The sequence below is a fragment of the Bombus vancouverensis genome, chromosome 1, assembly GCF_051014615.1.
Source record: "Bombus vancouverensis nearcticus chromosome 1, iyBomVanc1_principal, whole genome shotgun sequence".
Classification (NCBI taxonomy): domain Eukaryota; kingdom Metazoa; phylum Arthropoda; class Insecta; order Hymenoptera; family Apidae; genus Bombus; species Bombus vancouverensis.
Window position 1 is genome coordinate 23429357 of NC_134911.1, and position 27537 is coordinate 23456893.

Sequence of the window (27537 nt, forward strand, 5' to 3'; positions counted from 1 at the left end):
TATTTCTTTGAAACTTTTGAGACATTCCATTTGTCTAAACGACATATAGAATCGCAATTTAAATGGAAATTTGTAATACATAAAATTAGGAAACGACGAGGAGGCAAATATGTCAAAAGAGGTAAAAAGGCGGGAAAGAAGATGGAAGAGGAATACAAAGCACTAAGATGATGTTATATAAATTAATTTCAGCAGAAACGAACTTCGATTAATTTGACTCTCAAATGCAGAAGGAATACTTTGTTCGTTAAATCTTTTAGAGCTGAATTTTTTATCAATCTATGAGAATAGTTATTGTCCATTAAGCAGAAATACAAAATACGTTTAACAGATTTATCACAAATGTAATACCAATACATTTACGAAATTTATCTTTTTGCCTGATATTGTGAACAAGTCAAGACGAAAGTTTAAGATTAATTTTATCGAAAACAAATACGTGCGTTTATCCTATACGCGCAATATCGAATAATTAATAACGAATATCGAATAGTTAATAAAATACTAATTTAAACTCAGCTCTCGCTTTTTTTCAGCAGAAAAGCCACCGTTATTTCATCCATCGTCGACTCACCATATTCAGCGATATATCGCGAGAACGTTATGAACAGCTTATTCGTATCATTTCTCGACAGTCGTATAACGTCGATCGTTTCGCGAAGAAATATTTGTCCAATTATCATTGTCACCTCTGTCGTTTTCTTGACGACGTTGGCAAATCCGTGATTAACGATCCGGCTGACATCGTAATAAAAAAACGACAGCGGAACGTTATCGCGTGGTATCTTACGAAAGCACCAATCTTGCGTTGAGATTATTACACGTGATAAATTCACCTGCAAGGAACAAATTTTCTTCTTACGGATTTTATTAAGGATAAAAAACTTCTATCTCTCCATTTGCCCGCGTACTGGTATTCCTTCATAGCTCTCTTTTCTTACTGTCGCGTGAATATGAACGCGTTGCCTCTGTGTAGAACGATCGATCCCACGATAACGAATAAGAAATTGCGTAAGAGCAAGCTTCTGAATAACGTAGGAATACTTTTTGCCGATATAGAGGAACTTTTAACGTTTCTTAAATGTCTCGATGAAAATCTTATTCCTTTAGCTTTAATTTAACTACAAGCTGCGATTGTTAAACCGTTTTGATTAAGAATAAACGCACGTATTTGTTTTCGATAAAATTGATCTTAAACTTTAGCCTCGACTTGTTCACAAAATCAGCCAAAAAGATAAATTTCCTAAATTTATTGGTATTAAATCTGTGATAAATTTGCTAAACGCATTTTGTATTTTTGCTCAACGGAAAACTACTATTCTCGTAGACTGATAAAAAATTCAGCTCTAAAAGATCCAACGAACAAAGTATTAATTCCGCATTTGAGAGTCAAATTAATCCAAGTTCGCTTCTGCTGAAGTTAATTTGTGTAACATCATCTTACTGCTTTGCATTCCTCTTCCATCTTCTTTCTCGCTTTCTTCTCATAGAGATATATCGATATCGGAGGCAAAAAACTGAAACAGACGGAACATGATAATTTTCTCCGGCGCATAGAAATCATTTTTTTAATCAACTTTTTATCTCTCTTTACTGCGTGTCTCGATGAAAATCTAGTTCCACGAACTACGTGCTACAATTATCGACTGCTTCATTCTGAGCTCTAAGCTTTTGAAAGCTTGCTTTACTGTCTCCTAAAAAGAGTACCTTCTCTGCACGAATGTTGGAAACACACACACACAAAAAAAAACTGTAATAAACAGGAGATTAAAATTTGCCTCAACATACTGACATCTCCGTTCTTTTTTCCTTTTCTCTTTTTACAAGTTTTTGCTTGGTGACGTAAAAGGGTGGAATCAAATGCGGAACTGAATTTTTCAAAAGAGGAAACATTCATCTATAGAAGTTCCTGCTGGTTGAAATGCATGGGAAAAATTCGGTAGCTTGATTTCGAAGGATTAACGCCGTGCGTGACGCGACAGTATATTGACTTTCTGCCTTTTTTGCGGTGACCGCCTGCTCATAACGGTGCTGCATATTTCATAACGAGAACAAGCCTGAGGACGTTGACCTGGCGTAGAAAAATGAGAATGGAACAGTCATTAGCGTGAAACAGAGAAGATCATTTCCGTCCGCGTTCCATCCCGCTCGCATGGAATATCGTGATAATGAACTCGCCTCCTGCTTACTGTCGTTCTTCCAAATACTTTAATTTGATTTAATCACAGTTGATGTTTCTTCCGTGCGATTCAATGCCTTTCTATGTTTTCTCTCTGATATAGAAACTATATAAAAAACTTTCTTTCTTTCGAGCAGATTCGGATATACAGTATGAGATGAAATTCTATCGAAAATAAGTAAATATTCTTACGAAAAAATGTATAATTAACGACGACGTTAATTAGATATTTAATCGCAAAAGTTTCTTTCGTTGTACAAGAAAATAATGGATGCACAACAATTTCCGCTTTATATTATTTCATCGAATCACGTGTGATCCATTTCGTTCTATCAAAATAAAGATCACAACGTTCGACAGATTAGGTTTCACGTTTGTATAAGGATGCATCGTTGTAAAAGACGTGTCTGTAAAAGAAAGACACTTTCCGGACAACCTAATAGAATCTGAAGATGAGAACGAAATAGATATTTTGAATAATAGCAAAAAAAAAAAAAAAATAATAGTTCGATAGAGTGAGGGAGTATTTTAGCGACACAGATCAGTAAATGGTAAGAATGATCGATATATACGCTATTAATCCCGTAATAGAAAGAAATATTCGTTGATGCAGAGCCGAACGAAACGTATAATTGGCGGAAAATCGCGAGCACTCGTCGAGAATGGTCCTTTTCCAGTTAAGCGTTGGCCGTCGAACTCATATTTGCTTCTTTCTAATCGATTACTCGCATCGATTGAACTGACCGAACGCTTTTACCCAACTTCGCGATGAAGTGGAACCTCTGGCAGCGCATATGATCGAATCTAAGGCCATGATGTCAATCCGATCGGAAAATCGAGAGTTATTTTTCACGAGCGACCAACAAACATCTGCTGTTTCACGATCTTTATCGGAATATACCAGATCTGCGATTATCCAATGGTTTGTAAGTAAAAAATAATAATTATTTCGATGGCTCGATACCGTTTTGTAGATTTCCAAGTAATTAATAGAAATATATGTAAAATTGCAATTTACGCGGTTTACAATAATAGTAAACACTTTTTATACGTCTGCATATAAAACTGTGGCAAATATTTGGATAGAAAATCTTGAAAGATTGAAAATTAATATACATTGCAGCTGTAGTAAATGTAAATAACCCTAATTGCATCGAAACAACCTTAACGATCGATTTTCCCGTTAACCGTATGAATATTCGCGTCTCTTACAAAATTTCAAAAAATTTTGGCGTTGAAAACGCCAAAAAATTTCTTCGTTCAACGCGGAAAAGTAAATTTCACTGGCAGTGGAAAAAATGCAAGCGTTATTTATATCACAAAATACGTTTCGTTTGGTATGTAAAAATGTCACGCTCGATAGAATTTAACTCGTCGATGTTGTTCAGATTTCCCGATGCGAGAAACGAAGAAAGTTTCATTTTAAAAATCGGTAAAGGCATTTTCTTCGGTTAATGATCACGGTCTGTTTTTACTGGATCGAAATCGGTGACTTAATTAAAATAATTACAGAAAGGATGGACTCGCGGCAACGATATCGTGAGGAGCAATTGCAAAGAACGGAATCCGAAGCCTCGGAATTGCGTCGAAACCTCAGCGAACTGAGGACCAAGTTTTTCCAGCTCGAGCGGGCTTTCGAAATCAACCTACAGTCGCAAGCTCGCCTGGAACTTCAGTTTAATCGTACGAAGCTTGAAAGTGAAGGTAGGTCGCGACAGAGATTTGTTCGTTGCCTTCGCTTTAAAGAATTTTTTAACAAATCCGAGAATATCTTTCGCGTTACGCTATTAACACATTATTAACGCGTTAATTCACTAATCACGGTCTCTCGGTGGCAATTATAAAAAGAATTTGTAAACATTTGTCAGCAGAATCGCGTTTTCCTATCGTTAAGAAATTTTTTAAAGAGGAAGAAACGAAAGAATCGTCCTTAGCATACTTGATACCTCGCGTGAAATTTATGTATGAAGGTTGAGAACCGTAATAAGATTAAAAATCAATTAGTCGTACTTTCGACAATTACAGCTTATGTTTGAAACTTGATTCCAATAATATCGAACTTGCGAAACACAATTTCAATTAATCATGATAAGATCGTAGTTAGGAATATCGATCGCGATGTGACTAGAATTACAGAATCTAATTATAGTAATGTAAGGCTTGTAAGATACAATTAGACAGATGGCTAATTGGAGAAGTCCGATTGTCGTGTTTCGATCATTCGAGTTTGCCAGGAGTCTGTTTTCGATAATGTCGAAATAAGCAGCACAGTTTCATCCATTTCAACGTTAGAACATTTTGCGACAGCGATTTTTTTACATATAATAGCATCCGAGTATCCTAACTTTTGACATGGTATCCAGCTCGAACAGATCTAGGGATAGCGACTGATATTTCGATCACGTTTTACAACGTCAATTTTCCTGGAATTACCTTCCAAAATAAGGACATCATACCTTGATCCAGCGTTGGCTTGAAATTTTCGGTTTAAGTTTAGTACTTTGCCTCGTTCGGATCGTAAATTTGAAAAAGTTGGGTGCATGATTATCACGATGAATCCCTTTCTCGTTTCATCGTTGAATCTTTTATGATCTTTTCGTAAGCAGTTCCTTACATAAACACGCCAGTAATGGAATACCAGAATAACAAGTGGAATAAAACTTTATTCCGCGATGCTTGTTTAACGATATAAAACAAAAGTCATTGCACGACTTCAACCGAGACGAAATATTTCCCTGGCCCCATTACCCTTTTCACGTTGTTAGCATAGAGTAAATAATAGAGAACCTCGGGGAATTCGCATCAAGTCACATAACAGGAACACAAGAGACCTTCCGGCAGTTCTGCTTGACTTGTTAACGCTAAATAGGCAGTTGGTTACGTGGAGTATTCTCAAATTAACTCGATCGAATTATCTCCACCATCGGCGAGGTATGTGTTCCTCCGGTTCAAGAGCCGCAAATTTATGCAATTCGGTGGAAGCATTTTCTTTTCTCTTATTATCATCGCACAATAGTTTTATTACGCGCGAATTCCACTTAAGTTCCATTCGAATGCCTCGGAAATTTCATAGATTTAATTTCTTTCTAAATTCCGTGTCTTAGATATTTCATAAATAAATTTTTTTCAAATTCCACTTGAATCCTTTAAACATTCCCTTTAAGAAAAGTGACCAAGAAGTATAAACATTAAGATGATTCGATCGCGTACCATATTCGAAATGTCTCCAGGTATATAAATCTATTTCAAATTGCAACGAATCGATAGAAAAACCCATTGTATTCGCGAGTCAAACAGCAATAAACGCGAATACTATGTGAGAAAACTGACATGGAGCTAAATTTGTTTTAGAGCTTCGAAAGCTTAACGCCGATGCTGTACAAGCGAGAACGAAATTAAACTCGATATTAACCAATGCGATAACTGAAAGAGATCATTGGAAAAACGCTTTCCTACGACAAAAAGAACTTGTTAAAAGGTACGTTGCACATAGTTACTTTTAAGCTTGAATAATTCTTTCATGCCGATGTTCGTTTTCTCTCCGGGCATGTTAGATAGATAATGCAATACTTCGCAGAAGTTTGTCAATGGTCGGAAACTATTTACATTTAATCAAAAATTAAATTATTTTATACGTACTCGAGCCAGACTGATCGATAACTTGCAAATTCTAAAATAACTACATCTTCGTACAAAGTGGAAGGAACAATATTTTGACAAACTATCCGCGATAAAATGATTAAATTCTGCTATTCAAAAAATTACTCTTAATCGTGCAGAAAATAGCAAATATGTTTACCTAATCGTTAACGCCTAAAAATTTCACATTTCTCATATGCCATTAAGAAATTTCAATCCTAGTTTCATTGTATAACCGCACCTACTGAGTGTAGCGATCGATGCAACGAACGATTCATCGAATCTATCTCCTTTCCATTGAATCAACGTCGCAATTCTATAGACGCCTGGCGTGTAGAAGACGAATTTCGTAGCTACGGGGGATAAGATTAATTAACATTCAGTGCATACGTTCGGAGGTATAGGAATGTTACGTTCGATCAGTGATCTCGTTGCCCATTAATCTCGATTAGCGGATGAATCGGACGAACATTTTCTATCGACGAAGGAAGGAAGGTACGTTTGAAACGAAACGCGGCGAATAGGCAGAGAATACGATCGATAGAGAATTCATAGCGAAATCCAATTGCGGATTAATGGCTGAAGCCCGAGGTACGATGTACGTATGTACGTGCATGTGAAAAATATACCAGGCGATGTTCAGATCTGTTTCCATATGGCAGCTCGAGCGATACGTTGATTTTATTTATTTTTTCGTTTCGTCGCGTATGGGCACAAACCCGCTTAAGCAGACAAAACAAGTAAACAGAAACGTGAGGGTAATAAGGTGAAAATAAACAAAAGGGATGCAAACAGACGACGGACGGTGGATATTTAAAAACAGGTAAAGAAGCGAAGAAGCGAGGAAGAAAAAAGTTGCTTGAACAAGAAGGATTTTTAATTTGAAAGAAAAATTAGATATTGCGAGAAGAAGTTTCGATTGCAAACAAAAATGAGATGTTGCGGGAAAGTTAATACGATTGCGATATCTATCGGTTAAAATATAAAAGTCTTGGAAAGTTTGGTAACAGTAGTTTCAGCGTACGCTTTGTTGGTTGTATTTGCCGAATAAAATTTAGAAAAGAAAGAAAGTAGCAACGAAAGAATTATTATTAAGAAGAAAGATCAAGGATTACCGTTAGCGCTAGAATTACCAACGACTAAAGTACAAAACTTGTATCGAAGAAATATAAAACGTAAGATACATGGAAAAGCACGTAAGTGTATCTATATTTTACTAAAAACGCAATCGTTCTTTCAGTTTTGACAAAACAATTTCGTTTTGATCGATGCTTATACCGAACGCGACTCGAACATGAATTCTTTTAGAAATATGGCATGAAAGTTTACAACGCGTCATTTTTTCACGACTGCTGTCGGCACGGATGCAAATTTTAATTGAAAGACTTATTATTCTTACTTTCGATTTTCCGATATCATTTAATAATCGTCGAACGTTACTCGAACCGATAATGTAAGAAATAATCTTACATGAACTTTTAATAAACCGACGAATTACGCGTTTACGATCAACGAATTAACTATTGGTACGATTATGGAAATTTAATAGCTAATTTACGTCGTATAGCTGTGTAGGCTCCCGATTAATTCGCTATCGGTGGATTATTACACATCGGCTAATGCCTCGAGGAAATTCGACGTATAATGTTACGCGGATATGTTTTCTAAATTCATCCTATAATTAGATTCTCGGGAACAATACTGTCGATTAATCCAATTGTTGCGTGACGATACATATCTGTCATACATTTTCTACGGTAATGGTTACACTAAATTGATTAATCTTTACATCTTGGTAGAAAATACATTTAATATTAAAATATAATTAAAAAATAAATTTAATCTAAATAGCTACTCACCAATTGTCCACCGATGGCTCCTCTAGTCGATCCAAATTTTATTCTTCTTAATCAACTTCATAACGATTTTATTTGTTTTTTTTTTTTTTTTATCTGTCTTTGCCTCGATCGTTCGTTCAGCTACGTAGCATCACTTCTGCTAATTACGAATACGTCTCGTTGCCTCTTTTCAGGCTCGTGTCTTAAGGACCGTACTCTCTCCGAGAACCACTCCAAGTTACCCTCGTGAAACGCTTAATTATAAACGCGTATAATTAACAACGACTGCGGACTTGGCTCGCGTTCACCCTGGTCCTTTGAGGAAAAATTGGCCAGATCCCCGTTCCGCCTAAACTAGCCCATTCGAGATTTCTTAATTAACGAACGTGCTTGCTTCGAGGGCTCTAATCTTGCGCCGGAAGCTGTTTTTTTTTTCTTTTCTTCTTGGAGGAGACGCAATTGTGCAATTTCCGTGCCGACGATCGGCCACGTATCTCGAATTCACGGCACTGTTTGCCGGCGGATATCGTGAAAGGATATCGTTGATAAACCGTGCTTTCGTCGCCGTTTCTCTTCTTCGCCCTTTTCGTCCTGATCGATTTACACCCTCTTGGTCGAACCTGAAACGAAACACAGTATCATTCGTTGCGCGTTCCTGCTGTAAATTGTTGTCAATTATCGGCTAACCTGAAGAGTTATGCGACCGATCGATGGCGACGATCTAACGCGCATACCGCGGTATTCACGCGCTTTGAAACCGGCGCCAGATCGTAATACGAGTGTATCGTCGAGGATTCTGACGAGAGAGTTGGAATAAAATGAAACGAATGATAGTGAATTGCATATCTATTCGATACTCGTTGATTATTATTGACTGGTAACGAGCGCAACAGACGTGATTAATTTTGAGTGGAATTTAAGATTATATAAAACACGGAATAGAAATAGAATTAACGAGAAAGATGCACTTGAATATTAATGAAATGTGTTAAGGAGCGATATTATTGTAAATCTCGTTTCACACAGAGTGCCACAGTCACATACGAGTAAGTTGTGCTTACATGGCTCGAGCGTGCCAATGTGGAATTTCCAATTTGCGTACTAATGTTGATTACCGCGACACATCGGGCACACCGCGAGACCTCTAATAACCTAATGCACGTTACAATTTCAGCGAACATCACCCTAGATCTTGTGACTTATCAACCTATCGCGTCATAACTCAACTCTCTTTCAGACGAGATTCAAAATAATTTAATGTCCTCCGTATTTGAAGTCTGAATCGAATTTTGTTGCTTACATTTTTTCACTATTCTGGGCTAATTCAAAAGAAATGATCGTTCAAACTGTACAAAAGGATTTTGAAGAGTACGAACACTATGAATTATTAGTGATAATAAGATTATTATTGTTATGTTATTATAATTTAAAAACATAACTCAAAGCATAGAAAATGCAAACGTTTATCCTGAACTGTTAAACTAAAAGTATAAACTTCAACAGCTGCTTCGCCTTTAAATGAGAAACACGGATTTTAAGGCTTTTAGAAAACTCTCGTTACAAGTGTAATCGACTGGCTACACAAAAGGTGTTTTCGCTGCAGTGACGTTTATCGGTACATTTTAAACTGACAAGAAATGCAATTCGCTTGAAAACCTTAAGCAGTTTCTTTTTAATAGTAAACGAGGAAGAAGGTGTTTCTTGAAAGATTATGCTGATCGCACAAAGGCTAGACAACTTTGCAAATAACGCTGGCAAGCACAAATAAAAAGAAAACAGCGAAAACTTGTTATCTTGTTTTGGACAATTCGCTACGAGTTATTGCGATTTAATATCTGCTGTACTATTACGATTTTCTCATTTTCGATCACAATCAATTACACAGCTGGATTTTTACATCATAGAAGAAAAATAATATTCTAATTGAAACATCGTCCAATTTGTCGATCCTAATTTATCCCAATTTATTTCTTATTAATTCTTATTAATTTTCAATTTCTGGTTATCCCTCGCAATTTCTTCCAGAAATTCATGGCATATAGATCGTTGGTCTAACTCTGTATACTCGCGTTATATAGCAACAGTATATCTCACGCTGGCCGGAAAAAAGCCACTTGAAAGTACCAAAAGTATTAAGTACTTACATATGTCTGAAGCGTCCGACCAAGATGACCAAAAATGCTTGGAGATGCCATAATATTAAGAGTAACAGCCGTAATCTCAGCAAAGTATGATATACATAGGAAACCCTCAAACACGTACGTTTTTATATTCTTGAATGTTCGCAAAACGTCGGCAAAGTCGGATTATTCGACGCCGTGTTCCGACGTCCGATAGTAACGTCGAAATGGAGGATAAATCGCGCGGATCCATCGACTTATTCTATCCGTAACGGAGTGGAGAAGCGAATGTCGAACGTACACGAGTGTGTGACCATCGAATCTCAGAAAAATTCGAGTAATTTATCTGCGAGATTTCTCTTTTATTTTGATATTATCGACTCGTACAGTGTAAGGTACGGTTCCATCTAGAATTATCAGAATTCCTCGTGTGGAACACTGTTACCCGTATCCACAATAGATTGCAGGTGACAAAAAGCAGCAAAATCCCTTGGCACGGCCATTATAGAACCTTGTCGTGTCTTCGATCGAACCAAAGTTCCTTCTCGTGATACGTCACGCGAAAGGAGCGCGTTTCATCGAGTCGTAACAAAAATCTAACAACGTTCCAGCCGAAACAATAAAATACGTTGCCACGTGGTAGCGTATCTGGAAACGATAAATCGCTCGCTCCATGTTTTACAGGGAAAAACGGGGTTGCCGTTTTGATTCGCTTCCCGATATCCTTTCAACGTCACGGAATTAATACGTCCGTCCGTCTGTGTAAATTTTCGAGAAACATCGCGGTATCGTCGAATCTCGTTCCTCGATAAAAGAACTGGCTCGATTCGAATTTCGTTACGTGTAGCGATAAATACGAATGAAATTCGCGAAATGGTTCGCTCTAATCGCATAAAGTAAGGAAAGAAATTCTGATATCTTGTGGTTAAAAGAACGTTATATGATCTGTGCCAAGATACCGCACGACGATATTACAATGCTAATATTATATATTATAGTGGTAATTTCGAGCACTGACGATTTTAATAATCGCGCCTTAATTTCGCATTCACGGTGCGATGTTCCAAGCTAAATGTAATTAATCCGTGCGACTGGTATCCATCGGGAACAGAGATTAGCATTTTCGATCAGTTCGTCGTGTGGTTATTAAAACCTAGCGAGGCACGAGTCAGGATATAAAATCATTTATCTCGGCCGTCGATTAGCATAAGAAGCAAAAGCGCCGGGAAATTCCAACCGAAGAAGCCAGAAGATTTATAGAATCGTCGCAACGACGGAACTTCTAAAAAGGACTCGGTAACCTGCACCTTCTTCCACCATTGTCCGCGCCATCTTCCACTTTCTTTCGTACTTTTATTTCTAAGACTTTCTCTTTGTAACTTCCTCGCTCTCTCTTCCGCCACTCCTACGCTCGTTTCCGGCGTTTCTCCTCAACTATACCCTTTCACCAAAATTTCCCGAAAATTTTACTTTAAGATTTTTACTTGTAATTTTTATTCTTTCCGTATAACTTCCATATACCGGTAGTAACACGGTAAAGTATTTAAAGCTACAATAACTGATAGCTGTTTTACCAGCTAATATTTTAACGCGACTTTTTACCCGCTTCGATAAAGAAATTTTTCATATAATCTAGATCTCGTTGAAACACAGTGTAGAATACTTTTATCGTACGAACGTCGTAAAATTAACGGTGGTGTCCGTAAATATAGGATCGTATCGCACGCTTTTGCTTTTCATACGTCTAAATTTATCAGTCGCTGGTCGGTACTTTATCATTGAAATCGATACATTTCGAAAATTTTTCAAATCTACGTATTCGTCCTACTGTTACGAAGGGGATACTGGTAAAAACTTCCAACGCTATTTCAAATAAAATATACATGAAACAGAAAAGCATATATCGACATTTGTAAAAATCTGACGCAAATTCAAACGATGTATCGAACACAAATACTATATACCACTTAATATTAGGTCGTCCGATAAGTTTCTTTCGTTTTACAAGGAAATAATGGACGCACAACAATTTCCGCTTTATATTATTTCATCGAATTACGTACGATCCATTTTGTTTTATCAAAATACAGATCACAACGTATAAAGATGCATCGTTGTAAAGGACGCGTCCGTGGAAGAAAGACACTTTTCGGACAACCTGATACTTGACACTTTAAGTGTATCGAAATATCGATGCAATGCGTCTGAATTCGACTGTGACTATTTAACAAAGCGAACGTTATTTAACAAACGAACGAAGAAATACTTATAAATTAAATTGAACGCAGAATGTTAAGAAATAATATTTCCGTACCGAAGCACGACGTAACCGTTGCACAAAGTGAAAACGTTACGCACGCATCGTCATTGTCCACTCTAGGTAGAAAACAACGAGCGAAGGGAATATAAGATTGAACGATGTTTTAATGCGAAATGAAACGTAGGCTGATATAACGGGCTCGCTGTGGAAACGAGGTTCGCCGCTGTTCATGAAGAGACGTGGTGTTCACGCGTATGAATACGATATCAGCGAGCTCTGCATAGCCGAGAAGATAGCAAGCAGTGCTGTTCCATCGTTCATCTCAGTCGCGATAAATTAATTCAATTTGCGTCGTAACGTCGCGCGAAAACTCGTACGCGGAACGTTTTCGTGGAAAGCTTCACGGTGAACAGGCCAGTTATTTGCGATAAATTTTTATTGGTTCCGAAAGTGGTACAACGATGGAGAAAAACGGTGGATGAAATTGCATACTTGATCGGTTAAAAATTTGTTGCCTGATTTACGAGATCAGCCACGTTAAAACTGTGTCTGTTATTTCATAGTTCCTTTGATTTACATTCGTATCGTTTTATTGAAATATTGCAGGAACTGGATATTAGTTATTTAACGATCTAGGGTGTATGAACGTTTGTAATTAAATAGCTTTGTAACTAAATCTCTATGCATAGCTTGAAATCGTTGATCGATGGAATAAAATGTTGCTAAATCGGCGGAAATCAACGCCAATTTGCGCAATGTGTGAATGCAAACTAACAACGGATACGCCAATTTTTTAAATACGTGCTACCTATCTAGCTGCAGGATCGATATCGATATCGATATCGGGTAAAAGTGGCTTCTCGTGGACGAAACGCGGTTGGTACGAGAATCCGATTATTGATAATTTCGGCTAGCTGATTCAGTTAAATAGCGGGAATTACTAGAATTTCAACAAATCAATCGTCGACGCGTTACTTTACAAGATAAAAATTGCCGAATTTTCGCACGGTAAAGACATAAAAATCAAACCGAAAAATCGTATTTGCCTTTGTATGTTTTTACCGTGGAAAATTCCCAGGAAGTAACAGTTTACGCGCTGATAAACATCGACATAGGATATTTCACGATGCACAAATTGAAACAATGGAAATGCGAAAAGAGAAACGGATATATTTCTTGCCAGAGAAATACATATACGGTTTTATCCATCCGTAAGGAAAGACGCATTTGACAAAATTTAAATATCATGCTCTATTACGTAACATTTCGGGAAGACAGTATATGACAAATTAAATACAACGACCATATATTTGGCAAATGTGTACAGATTGCAGATAATTCCTTTTTTATCGATATATTAAACCGCTTTATTTGCCATTAATCCGAAAGATTACCAAAGATACGGATTTTAAGGAAATATATATAGTAGAAGTAATATAATCTCTTCCTTAAATACAATTATAGTGTTAAAAATATTAACGTTTGAAAGTATATTTATAGTAAATTAAATTCGTAAAATGATATACGAAAATATTTCTCCAAAATTTGGGTTAACGATTAAACATTCCAGAAATATAATTTCCACGATCGACTACAAAATGCTGCTGAAAAGTTAAAATTAATCCATACAGGATAATGCCAAAATTAAGAAACAGGAAAGAGTTCTCTAGAAATATTATATCCAGTATTGTCAAAGAATAAAAGAGTCGAAAACGTGGAACAAGAAAATAAAACTGATGAAAAGAACGAAAAAGGACGCAACCACAAAATAAAATATAGCAAAAGAATGACAGAAGCTAACAGCGTAATCCCAAAAAGTGGAAATTACAAAAGGATAAAAAGGATTAAAAGCCTTTAATCTCAAAAATCAATATGTACCGTCAAAGATAAATCCCATCAGAGAAAAAATTCCAGATACCGAATACCAAACTCAAAATTCACGTCAACAATTGTGCAAATACCAAAATAAAATATGTGTAGAACCAATCACTATGACGAATCACGCTATATTTTATACTTTGTCACTTTATATTACGTTTTACATCCTTTGATATCGTCAATATTTCACAACACCTAGCGTAATTTGCAGCACATACTAGAAACCTTTTGCTTGTAGAAATTAATTAACAAGAACGAGAGAAAGAGAGAGAGAGAGAGAGAGAGAGAACGAAGTTTTATATATTTTACATACTCCAAATATTCTTCATTCGTTAAGCATCAGTAGTTAGAAGAAAAGAACATGTAAACATCTTGACTTATCGCACCGTGCAAACGAACCTTTACGACGTAGATATCGTCACTGGAATATCGAGTTCGCGGTTCTTGTAACGATAAATCCACTGTCACCAGAACCGAACATTTACTGGGTTCGAGGAACGACGACACAGTCCTGTTCGTAGCTTGTCGTCAATCTCTGATAAATCATTTAGTTCTTCTACCGATGACGTTAGAATTGCATCGACATTTCTGTGTGTATTAAGAAAACCACATTTGCAAAATTTATCGAAAAACTGGGTCACACGAGAAGCTTTTACATATTTCTAATTATTCGCGTCCTGCGGTTAGAATCTTAAAAGATAATGATAGAAACCTGTTTACAATATTTTGGTTTCTGAAATTGTAAAACTTTTAAAATATACTGTTTCAAATGCATCATGCAACAGTCTCGGGCAATGCTCGGATTCTGGATTAAAAAATAAATAGAGTTATTGAACGGTGTTATTTAACGATATGAGTTTATCGAGAGAATCAATTTTTGATTTTTATTTTTATTCGAAAACAAATAAATTGGTAAATTCGCGTAACAAGCGGAAATTTAAAACACGGATTTATAATTTGAAGCGTTCGCACGAATATCGAATGCGCTGTAGAGTGTTCTTATACATTTGCAACTTCAAATAAACCGTGTGATTAACAAGTGAGCTCGATTGATACAACAATTTTATTGAGTGTTATCCGCTCGTGACATTGAACAAACAGATCGTTAAAGCAGAAAATCAGGTGAAACTGTACCAGTATAGGAACCTGGAACACGTATTTCACGCAGACAGTTTTATCGTGAGAAAAGCGTGTTTTTCACCAAATTATCTCCGCTCTCTGGCGAACGAAATCAATAAATTAATTAGAACAAACAGACTTGCCATACTTATTTTTACGAATACACGAAGTAATTGCGATTTTAAGCAGGAATTTTCGTCTGGCGTACTATGATCAATATATTCGACATAATTCAAATATGTATAATATGTATGTACGCTCTGCTGTAAAATTCGCGTTTTAAATAGCAAAAGTAAAATTAAAACGTCAACAACATCGGAACTATAGATCTAAATCTAACAGAAGTAACTTAGAAAAGTCATAAACAGTGACGGAACTCGTGAAATTGTAGTTTTAGCAGATAGTCCGTCGATCCTATATTTCTGATCCTATATTCCGAATTATAAAAATACACTTTCTACAGTTTCAACCAATCCAATCAAAAATCCCTCTTTGAGATAAAACGGTGCCGAATCTATGTTCCCTTTAATAAAAGATGAAAATTTAAAATAACCGTGAAGTTATCGTACTACGAAATAGGATTGAATAGTTCATCGCATGACCCCGCTTCGAGCTACATTTCTGACCGCTGTTCAATGAATCCAATATTTATGATATTGTGCGAATAGCTTCAGTTACGCGTAATTTACACGCGCACAGAAAGGGAAGGAAGAGAAACGTATGTATATATACATATACCTATGTACATAGTACACATACTCGTACACACAGGTACAGATACATAACTACAATACGTAATACAGGTATGGACACATATATTATGTAGATACGTTTAGACGCAAAGTCAGATTCAAAAGCAGATAGAATATAGAAACAGAGGCAGACACAGATAGAGAAGCAACATTCTACGATGGAGCAAATTCATCGTTTAACCCATAAAATCAGTCGAGATTTAGAAAAGAAAAAATATTGCTCTGCGATGTTCCTGGACATTCAGCAGGCAGTCGACAAAGTGTGGCACGAAGGACTTTTGTTCGAACGAAAGAAAATCCTACCTCACACCTACTAAAAATCCATCTTAAAATCATATCTAACCAATAGGCTGTTAATGATTAAATACTTAGACGCTATAACCGCAACATTTCCAATAGAAACTGGCATACCCCAAGGCAGTGTCCTCGGACCTCCGCTGTTCGCCATCTACACTGCCGATTTACCAACTTTAACAGAGATAACCACAGCGACATTTGCTGATGATACAGCTTTATTAGCATCCCACTCAGACCCGATAATTGCCTTCTCTACTCTTCAGCGAGGTCTCGACTCTGTGGAAAAGTGGTTCCACAAATGGTGCTTCAAAATAAACGAAAACAAATCCAGTCATATAACCTTCACGCTGCGAAAACAAACCTACCCACGGGTGACTATGAATAATACTCCAATTCCAAACAAACAGCCAGTCAGGTATTTGGGTATAATTCTGGACAGAGGAATGACATGGAAACAACATATCGTAGATAAATCCAAACAACTTAAATCAAGACGTTCCAACTTAAGCGCGCAGAGTAAAATAATGCTATATAAGACCATATTGAAACCTGTTTGAACCTATGGAAATCAACTATGGGGAACAGCGAGTAATTCCAACATAGAAATTTTTCAACGACTCGAATCGAAAACTCTAAGATCCTCAATAGATGCACCTTGGTATGCTACCAACGAAACAATACATCGCGACCTCAAGATGCCCACAGTCAAAGAAGAAATATCCAAATTCAGTAATAGATATAAGATAAGGGTTATCAACCACCAAAACCCACTAGTTTAGTTACTCAATTACTTGACACGTCGGATCAGATCCGCAGGCTAAGAAGACATTACCCTTTAGATTTAAGCATTAGATTCAACTAGAATCATAGTACCACGTCAGAAAAATTTACTTATAATTCTCAATGAGAATTGATTGTAAAATTCATCCAAATAATAAAAAAAAAAGACACAGATAGAATATGGAAACACCAGCTATCTTATTCGTAAGAACTACGACCATACTGACGAACGTAATAACCGTGGTGTTGTTTTACAAATTATCTACAAAATCGAATTATTTCCTTGACGAAACCGAACAAGACGTCTTGGTTGTTGGTGGAGCAAAGCGATAGGAATAACTAAAGCAACCGAACAATTCCACGCTTGAAAAACGATCGAACCGCTCTAGATTGGAAACCCGATCCATTCTATTCGAAGTAATTGAAGGTCTTACGGAACGTTTATTCTGGTCTCAGCGGGCGCAATGATTCTTTTTCGATCATAATCACAGAGCAGAATACGGTGTCGGTAGAAGCATGATAAAATCATTCAGGTAAATCTCATTTCCATTTAAGATTCCTGATCCCGAACTTTTATAATAGTTCGCTGGGAAATTATTTCACAGTAGCGAAGATTTATCGTGCCGAGTGCTAAACTTTTTATCGAGTGAAAAGAATTTACGAGGATTGTACTTCGAAAAATCATCGATGTTTAAACAAACGCAACTTTCATATAACACAGAAGCAACGTGGTTCTTCGGCCGATTGTAAATTCGTAAGATTTCATTTTCCTGTCTTTATGCTGCGAAAATAAGCGCAATAATCTGTCTAAAATATTATTGCGAGAAATAAATTAAATTATTGCCGCTTAATTCGTTCAAATTTCCACTTTTCCCTTTGATATTAAATCGCGTATATATATATTGCACTATCACTTTTTCTATCGCACAAAGGGATTCTCCACGAGATTGACTCGAAGCAAACACAAAGCGAGAATTGATTCGATTGTGGCGAAGTGGATTCGATCGTGATAAATCAAGAACCAGCAACGCGGGAAAATTATTCTCCATGTTTCTATTCTATCTGTCTACGTGAAATTTGCATCGTGTACTACCCTCAAGGTAGGTCATGTTTGTGACAACGTCGAAAGCCTGTGGTTGGTTTGTTTGATAGACACGAAGCTGCAAGCATGTAAGGTAGATTATTAACAAATGACTTATTGTCAATTAATTTACCACGTCACATTCAAGTGTAGCCATGAAATTCTAACAAAAAATAGAAATCCTAACATTGATACGCAACGTTTATTCTTAAAATAACTTTTCACGTTGAAAGATTTCAAATGTTTAATACGAGTACACGTTAAATATCGTTCCAAAATTCTACAATATAAATTAAATATTGAATATTATCCTATACTAATATTTATGCGTATTTATACCTTATATCGTAATAAAGGAAACAACGATTTTTGCTACAATAACGATTGGAATTTCGTTTAATGTTATTATACGTATCCAAGTTCTTCCGAATGAGTAATGTCCTGGCATCCAACGGCAACGAGTTGATAACCTACCCTCCGTGCTATAACTGAAATTGCGGTATTCCTCGAATTCTGATGCTTTGTTGTTACGACTTTACAATCGCGAGCAATCGTGTTTTACTGCTCGATAAGTATCGAGATCAAATTGCATAACTGAAGGGTACGATTACCTATGAAAATATTTATAACACTCGGAATTTATCGAATATAATTTTTTCCAATTCAATAATTGTTTTCTACGATAACAATCATTAAACTCGACGATAACACGATACTATCACGGATCACGTGAAACAATTCGTGTGTACGATAAAATGGAATTATTATACAATGGCACGGTGTTTAACAACGTAACGAATAATTTATGGACACCGCAAACTAATATCTAACAATCCTCCAGTCAAATACCCAGCAACGGACAAAATGTACTGCGATCGAAAGTGAGTATTCAACGAAGCACGTTAATGTCAAGTAATTTTTGGGGTTGGTTGATGAAATAAAATAGCTGAGACGTAACACAACTATTAACTTTGTTTTAATTAAACTTTATTATGAATTCAGCAATCGCAATGTAACACACACTGAATTAATATAAATCACAATTCACTCCAACCACGTTATGTAAGACTTAGTTACAACGATACGTTAAGTACGCGACTGTTACAAGGGTAGAGACCGGTATAGATATGTTGACTATTCTGAGGATACAGAATAAGTGAGTCTTTCTAGCGATACCATGTCTGAGGAAGGCTAGGGGTGGGTGTGTCTAAGGACACGGGACTATCGGATTTGTCGATGACAATTTTGGTTAAGGAAGTGAGGGCAGTAGACACCGTCTCTGATTGGATAATAAGACGGTTGGTGGACCAGGAAGGATTTTAGCCGCCCTCGCGAGAAAGTTGCTAACGGAACATACCAGATGTGAAGAAAACCAACTTTCTAAGCTAACACGTGGTAGAAAATAAACGTAAAGGGAAATCTAAGACAGGAAATACTTGCTTGGTCCGAAGGACCTTAACTATGAAAATGCCAAGACTCCTGGTGGGTACTTAAGGCTATTGAAGGTGCACACCAAGAATGTGCAGACATCTGAGTGCCATCCTGTCCGCGGTGTGTGGCCTAGTCTCTGATGTGAATTGACGTTACATTAACGTCGTCAAACAGAATCGAAAGCGTAACAGTTTCGTTGGTTCTAAATACGATTGTTCGGGATTTGGAGTAGCCGCCTGGTAATTACCGCGACGCCTTATATGAACAAGATGCGATCCTCGGGCAGGACGACCGTCAAGAGTCTACGCGACCCTAGTGCGGACCCATCATAAATAGTGAGCCTATTGTACAGTCAAGGTACTTTAGGACCCACGGAAAAAGCCCGTAAAACGCGTAATTCATTTATGTTATGGTACATCTGAGGAAGATCGGAAACGCGGGTTTTCCTCAAGTGCAAGGTCACCCGCGCGCGAATCTTCATTAGGGCAGCCAGCCCATCCTTAAACATACGTATTTACCCAATGATCAGGTAGGAACAGACTTGAGACACACCCACCACGAACTTTCCTCTACGACAGCAACATCACCAAGAGTCATTCTTGCACCAGTATTCTAAGAGTCAACATAAAACAGTAGTCAGTCAGTGACAATTATATTTAACAGGATAGCCAGTGAACTAAAAGACAGTTGTATTCAGAGCATTGTGTAGAATAAATAAGGTGAACTAAACCTCGCTCTTTACATTTATTATAATCCTCTACCTTGGACGCTAATAACGTTCAAAGCTCGCGATACCAACCGATCAGTTGTGCCTGACTGGTGGCTAGTTAGTTGAGTGTCGCAACAACGATGTTTCGAATGTCAGAAGAGTACAGTGCTTTATGTAAATATCAACGTTTTAGAGAATTAATAGTTTACTTTTTGAAGAATGTGAACGATGGAATAAGTACATGGGTAAAATATTAATAGATACTAAAATTGTTTCTTTCGACTCTGTAAACGCACTGAAAGTGGAAGATGAACGTCGAAAAGTTTCAGAAGATTGATTCCCGGAGAAAAGTCAAACTTCCTTATGAATGAATTTTCATCACTAAATCATCCCTGTACCTTTAACATTTTCCTTCATCGTCGACGTTTCAAACTTTGTAATGCACTTTCGTGGCTCATCAAGAATGCCGTGGGTAAATATGGCAGACATGTTCCTGAAATAGAAATTGGGAACTTTTGGAAAAGTTTAAAATCTCGAAACGAAATCCTTGTCAACATTAAAATATTTGTAACGTCGTCATGGACTATAGCGCTCTCCGAATTATTATTTTCAACTTGTAAAGTACAACTCTTATTCCCCTTTGAGAAATTTTTTTGATATTTTTAAATGTAGAACGAGAAGCTGTGTTAAAAACGTACCGAGAAAATAAAAGGAATTATTCTGTTGTTAACTGTAATGTGTTTTCATATCGTTTACGAAGGAAACTTTATTCTTTTTATCTACGTTATTAAATAATAACGCATAGCGAATAAAATATCAAATTAGTTTCGCTAATTATAACACTACCTTTCCAATTAAATATGATAAAAGCTTTCTTTATAAAATCTTATAAGAATATTAATAATAAATCAATAATAAAATTGCTTGTAAATTAAATCGAATCACAGTCACATTCGAAATAAAATTTTAAAGATTGTATCGCACGAAGTAAAGTAAAGTAGGTAGGAGAACAAGAAAATTGAAGATGCAGAGTTCGAATAGTACTATTGGATCATAAAAAATTTTACGAATGTATTAAAAAATCGATTTCCTATAAACTTGAGCCTTCTCGTCGTCTAGTTTTTATAAAAACTGTTTGCCCACTGTAAACGCCTAAATTGTATTATATATACCTGATGTGTATATTGTTATAGGTATATAACAGTAGATGTATATTGTGTGTACAGCCGAAGCATAATAGAAGCAAATTTGCAATTGGTATGGACTAAATCAGAGAATAAATTACTCCAATCGTTTGGTCCATGGTTAAGGCAATTTATATAGATTAATCGATTTGTTTTCAGAGATAAAATCGAATGCGAGAATACAGTGGCGCTAGTTAAACGAGAATGCGAGGATATTTTGGAGATGAGCCGAGAAACTGCGGAAAAACAATTTCACGAGGTAGTCGAACTTTACAATGAAGCTAAAGAAAAGGTATTTGAAAAGAAAACTTATTAAAACTTTCGTTAGTAACGCGGTGGATTTCTCAAATGAAAAGTAAAAATAAATTTAATATACACACCATGGAAATGATAGAAGTTTTACATCGTTTGCAAACAAAGAAAGATATTCGCTTCGATGCATAACTTAGGTAACGAAAGTTAATTTTCTAAGTTCCCTAACAATATTTTGCGTTATGTTTTATTTTTTTTCACGCGGCAAGAAATATTCGAATTTTCCTTAACGGCCCCTATAGAAGCTGAGAAAGTTCCGGGTGCAATAGCGATGCAACATGCACCGTAAACCAACATCAAAGCACTTTTTTAATTGATATGCATTCAGTCCGGCGTTGTAGCCAGCCTTTTTACAGGCAGTGCATCGTAAAATGTGTGCCCTTTGAACCATCGCCTTTTTGATACGCGAAATCGAAGTTGTCACCCTTTCCGTTGCCTCTTGAATATGCAGTGTCCGAGTGCACCTCGAGTTTCAAGCGAGTCGGATACACGCCTCTAAGCCCTTAAATTACTTTAAACTACTTTAATTACTGCCCTTTATTCCACCGCTTTCTCCGCTGTTCCTCATTTGACGATTACGTGGAATATCTCTGCTATTTAATTCCAAAAATATAAATATTTATATTTTATTTGCACCTACGATAAAAAAAATATTCCAGAGCTGAGTTTCCACATCTTTGGTTCATTCAACGTAATTATTTAATTATTCTCGAGTATGTTTCTAGCACGTAGAATATAATAAACGTTCGTGCAAAAAATGTTAAATTCATCGTGTTGTTTCTAGTTTATCGCGCAAACTGTTCGAGCACCTTTTGAAGGGAATCTCCCTGTGGGGAAGAGAATTTCGTTGGCAAGAATTTCGAGGAATTTCAGAGTGTATTTTCTTTGCCGTCGAAAGCACGTCAGCCGAAGGTCTTTCGTAATTTCTGTAGGGAGCACGTCAAATGCAATAACCTTTATCTCTGACACAGATAGAGAGACGGGAAGAAAGAGAGAAAATTACACCTGACCGTCTGTATTAATCAACACGTTTCTCAATAAAGCTTCGCCAACCAGTACAAACAATCAATTTTTAAGCAATTTCCTTTCGAACAACTTATTGTCTTTCTGATTGCGAAACAAAAGCTACAGATACTTTAGTCTTCGGTGTCTCGTGTTTTCGCAAATTTCGTTGATCTCAAATTCTTACTTGACCCGTGAAGTTCTTACCACTGTGTCTACATCGTGTGCGGAATAAACATTAAAGCCAAATTTAACTTTCCAACTTAAATTTACAACGTGAATTATCGCGTCACTCTATTTTACTTCCTAACGTCTCGACGATCCCGTCGTTTCTTCGCGTAAGTTAAATCGCCCCCAAAATAGATGAAAATCAGGACATATAGTTCTTAATTCAGTTTTTGCTTTATAGCGTCGCGCTATATCAATCTACAGTTACAATTCGATAATTCTATTTGTAGCTTTTATGTTATCTGGCTCAATCGTGTTTTAGACCGAACCATCTACGTAATATTTCTCTTAATTCAAGGAATTCCGTTTTCCGGGATTAATATCAAAAGTATCTCATCTTATTATGCAATCTTCTCGCTTTCTTCTCTATATCTATGGCATTGATTTTTGTACTTACTTAAGCAAAACGAAGTTGACACGGAGGTTTTACGATCGCGCGCATTAACCTCGTCCTTTCGAAAGTGAGACGGTGCCAACGCGTTAAATCGTGGAAACTAAAGGGCGTCACTACGAGGGTTGTTAAATCGTTAATGGTTCGTTAATGAAAGATACCGCATCGTAAAATTACGGAACAATAATTGGAGTTGCTACGCAAGTTGTTTCTCGCTCTTTAATTTCCAGGCAAAATAGTAATTCCAATCTAATTGCAGAAAGCTCCGGAAATTTCATCGATTAGAAACAATTATTTCTAGAATATCAGAATTGTGAAACGAATACGCTTATAATACGCAATTTTAATTATACAGAATTGTAATGCCGACGAAGTTAACGATGTACTTTTAATAGGAATTTTCGCGCGGCACAATTCGGTTATGAAAAAAGATTCGTTTCAAATTGCGATTGCTCTGTGAAATTCATTGGCAATTATACAGGTCTTCCCGAATGGTTATAATACTACAAAATGAAATTGAAATGAAACCGAAATTAGAAGAAGGGAAGCGTCGCTATGACCATCGTCTCTTTCGTCTAAAGTATTTTTTAATTATTTTTATTCTTCGGTTGCGGATTTTTATACGATTATAAGAAACTTAAAAATACAAACGTGCATAGAATGCACGTTCTTCTAATATTTAATAGGTAAACTATTTCCTATCATAATTTCTTCTCTACGTCGTATTCTTTTAATCGTTATATGAATTTGTATAAAAATCCACGGTCTAGTTATCATTTATTATTCATCGGTATTGGTCAACTTGTTCTATAATAAATTACAGCCACGTAAAAGAACGAACAACCGAGTAATCAAGACGAAATATTTGAAACGTTGAAAACGTTAAAATCTAGTGAAAAGTTTAAATCGATTTCCACTCGGGTAGAAAGCAATAACGTTCTGTTTCGAGACATTGAATTTTCTTTTAATAGGTGACCCGATTAGAGAAACGTGTAGAAATGTACGAGGGTTTTGGAAGGGAGCAGGAAAACCGAGGTTTTGAGCTGGCGAATCTACTTGAAACTTTAAAACGTTTCGACATGGATGTCGGCTCTGTCTGTCAACTTACAGCGGAAGGTAAGTATTATCCACCACTTCCAGATTCCATCGTATAAGTATCCGTTCCTGTACAGCTTTGAAGAACTTGACCGAACGGGGGAACTTATTCGAAGAAAGCATGAAGAATCTCAGGCATCTAGCTTGGATCGTGAAAGACAGAAAGGATGAACCGCAACTGGTTTTATTAAGGGAACAGAATTCCGTTTTGAGGCAGGTAGTAAAGAATCTTAAAAGGAAGGTAGGAATCTTCGATACGTTTAATGGAAATTGCAATACTAGCTATTTCTTTAGTTGTGAATTCTAGTATAGCTGCAGCTATGATTAAAATAACGAAATGAAGATTACAGGAGAAAAACATGATACGTACACTTTTAATGTTCTTTTGTGACTAAAAAGCATAGTATTTTATTATAATATGACATAGTCGAAAATGGAAACGATCTGCAAGGTCCAAAGATAATTATAATAAGTGTAAGAAGAAATTTAGGCTTTGTACGCTGTAATTTTGGCTTACGCTAATCCATCATATAATCTTTTCCATTATAACTACATATTATTCAATCTACTATTTTCTCTACACGGAACATGAAAGTTAATAGCTTTCGACCTTCCTTTTTTTCCCTGCATAGATATACATTTTTTCATCAAACGGAAGAACACACAATAGATTTCATCTGTTCACTTCGGTACAATTGGATACAAAATATTTCGATCGATATACATCATGGTAGAACAAAACCATTTCCATGTTCCGTGAAAGTCAATTTAGATTTGCATAAAGGATGCGTTATACGATTGCATACGTACGACTTGTTCGAAATTTTATCGAATCAATGTTTCTGTACGTACTCGTTTTTTTTTTCCAAACAATACCGCGGTTCTACTTTTGTCAAGCCACTTCTATTATTTTATGCTTTAGTGCAGACTTTATCGCGTAACAAGCGACAACCACAAAATGTTGTAAAAGAAGGCAAACATTTGGTTTACACTAACGTGGTAAATGTATATGAACAGTTTAAAATATTCAAAACAGTCCACCACGGTAGAACGCTTAATTAGGTTACCTAAAATTAAAGGGGTAGGAAAATATGTCGAAACTCGAGATAGAAATTAAACCAAAAACATTGTTTCTGTTTCTTTCCATTATCTAATTAAAATTACTAACGACACATATTTCTACACGTGGAACTATTATGAATTATTTCGAAAATTAAAAAGTAAGGAAAATACACGTCACGAATGAAAAGTATTAATAAAATATAAAAATTCGTATTTTACGAATACAATAAAAAGTAACACGAGAATGACTCCTTTAGTATCGATAATACGAGCTATAAAATAATAGTATCGAGAAATTATGCCCATTGCTTTCCATATGAAATCCCTTTTGATCGTAAATTTTACGTGAACCCGATGTAACACGCATAACCGTAAATAAGCGTATCCACTTGAGAAAAACGTAATAACGTAAGACTTGCAAAGATTGATATTTCGAACATGCTCAGAAAAGTTTATAGAAAAACATCAATTTTACTTACCTTTACTCTGTAAAACTTATTAAACGGAATTTCCAAATTTTCCGTAATTTCGTTCGAATTCTATATTTCGTGAGACGCCTCCATAAATCGTTCGAACAAGAAACTCGTAATCACATTATACTACTTCTACATATAATCGATTTCGCTTAAATTTTACACAGGTTTTCACATTACACTTGGCGATATTTCCGTGAGAATTCGTTATAAAGTTTCAGATGCTCAGCCAAGCGCACGATATCCCGGAGAAAGAAAATGAGGAACGACACGAATCCCTTGAAAGCGAAATAAGTTCCCGGAATCATAATGGAAACTTATCGAACGCGCCAGTGTTGAAGGAAAACACGAAGGAAAATTCGATAAACTCGTCAATTCACGAAAATCATAACTCTTGCAACGCGATGAAACACAACGAACGCGGCGAAACTGTAACGCGCGAAATAACTGACGCGTACAAGAACGATAATCGAAATAAGCAATTCGATATCGAACGTACGATAATCGATAAGCGCGGCAGGCTACTGTGCATCGAATCCCATTCGAATGGCGTGGTATACGAAGAGTACGTGTTTAAATTGTCAATCGATCGAGAGATAAAAATTAAATATCCACTTTCGTTAAATAACAGCGAAGAAGTGGTTAGATTGGAGTTTGTGGATAACGAAACCGACTATTCGGTAACATCGATGGATAGAATGTTGATATTGTTAAAAAATATACACGCAATTGTGATCGTCAAACAAACCGGTGTATCGTGCAGCACGCAAACTACGAAAACGAAAACTTCCAACAACTTCGCACAAACGGCAATTACTGGAGTAAATTCATTTTCTCGTTTAAACAGTGGCGCTACGGTGAGTAAAGAAATTTCTACCTTCTCTACTTTGAACTGCACATTTCGACATTGGATTTATTTACTAAGAACAAATATTACACTGCTTCTTATAAAAAATACAAAAAAAAAATAAAATTTAAATTTATAATAATACTTAAAAGAATTATTTATATGTTTTATGAATACTGATTTTTTTACATAAATACATCATTCGAATATAGTATCTCGTTAATATTATAATTAATCTTATTATAAATTCGATTAACATACGGAAGTCATAAAAGTGAAAACTAAAACACTAAATTGTTTATTCTTATACTATATTTCGTACAATACAATTGAAAAAACGTACATCAATTTCGTCAGAGCAATTGGTACAAAATTTCAATTTGACTCTTCAATTAAATATAGATGCTTAATAGTGAGAAACGTGCGATAGAAAGAAGTCTCTATAATTTGGAACGAATCGTTAAGACCTTAAAACTCAACGCATTAAATCAAGTTGAGACGATGATCGATAAGGACTCGCATTTGCTTGGAAATAACGAAATATTAAACTATATGAAGGCATTGACTCAATAGTACTATGCATAGCGACTCTTACTTTTCTTTCAAGTGCACGAATCTCTAACATTATAACGATCTTTGTAACATGTAACAGTATCGAACTAGATTCCTCATTATAATTATAATAATACTTTTCCTATTCAATTGTACATAAAAAAATACCACTAGAAGTAATTGGTAAAGATGTCCACAAGTTTAGAAAAACTTTAATAGTTACGGGTGCTTATTGTTAAAAATGTTAAGAGTTGAATCTTACATATTATAATATATATCTATACACGCATAGATGTACATTACATATA

The 27537-nt window shown here is 36.1% G+C and overlaps 1 protein-coding gene across 1 annotated transcript; it reads left to right on the forward strand.

Moving 5' to 3' along the window:
- The first annotated feature begins 3696 nt into the window (after positions 1-3696).
- Positions 3697-26801, forward strand: LOC117159468 (uncharacterized). Its single transcript, XM_076621828.1, has 6 exons — positions 3697-3883; positions 5531-5657; positions 21427-21559; positions 24172-24316; positions 24373-24536; positions 26046-26801. Exons 1-6 carry the CDS (start codon positions 3697-3699, stop codon positions 26799-26801), a joined length of 1512 nt encoding a protein of 503 aa, XP_076477943.1.
- The last annotated feature ends 736 nt before the right edge of the window (positions 26802-27537 follow it).

Coding starts and splice junctions, on each gene's coding strand:
- LOC117159468 (XM_076621828.1), top strand. CDS start 3,697: ATGGACTCGCGGCAACGATATCGTGAGGAGCAATTGCAAAGAACGGAA. Junction 3,884..5,530: donor TACGAAGCTTGAAAGTGAAG/GTAGGTCGCGAC, acceptor AATTTGTTTTAG/AGCTTCGAAAGCTTAACGCC. Junction 21,560..24,171: donor ACAATGAAGCTAAAGAAAAG/GTATTTGAAAAG, acceptor TTCTTTTAATAG/GTGACCCGATTAGAGAAACG.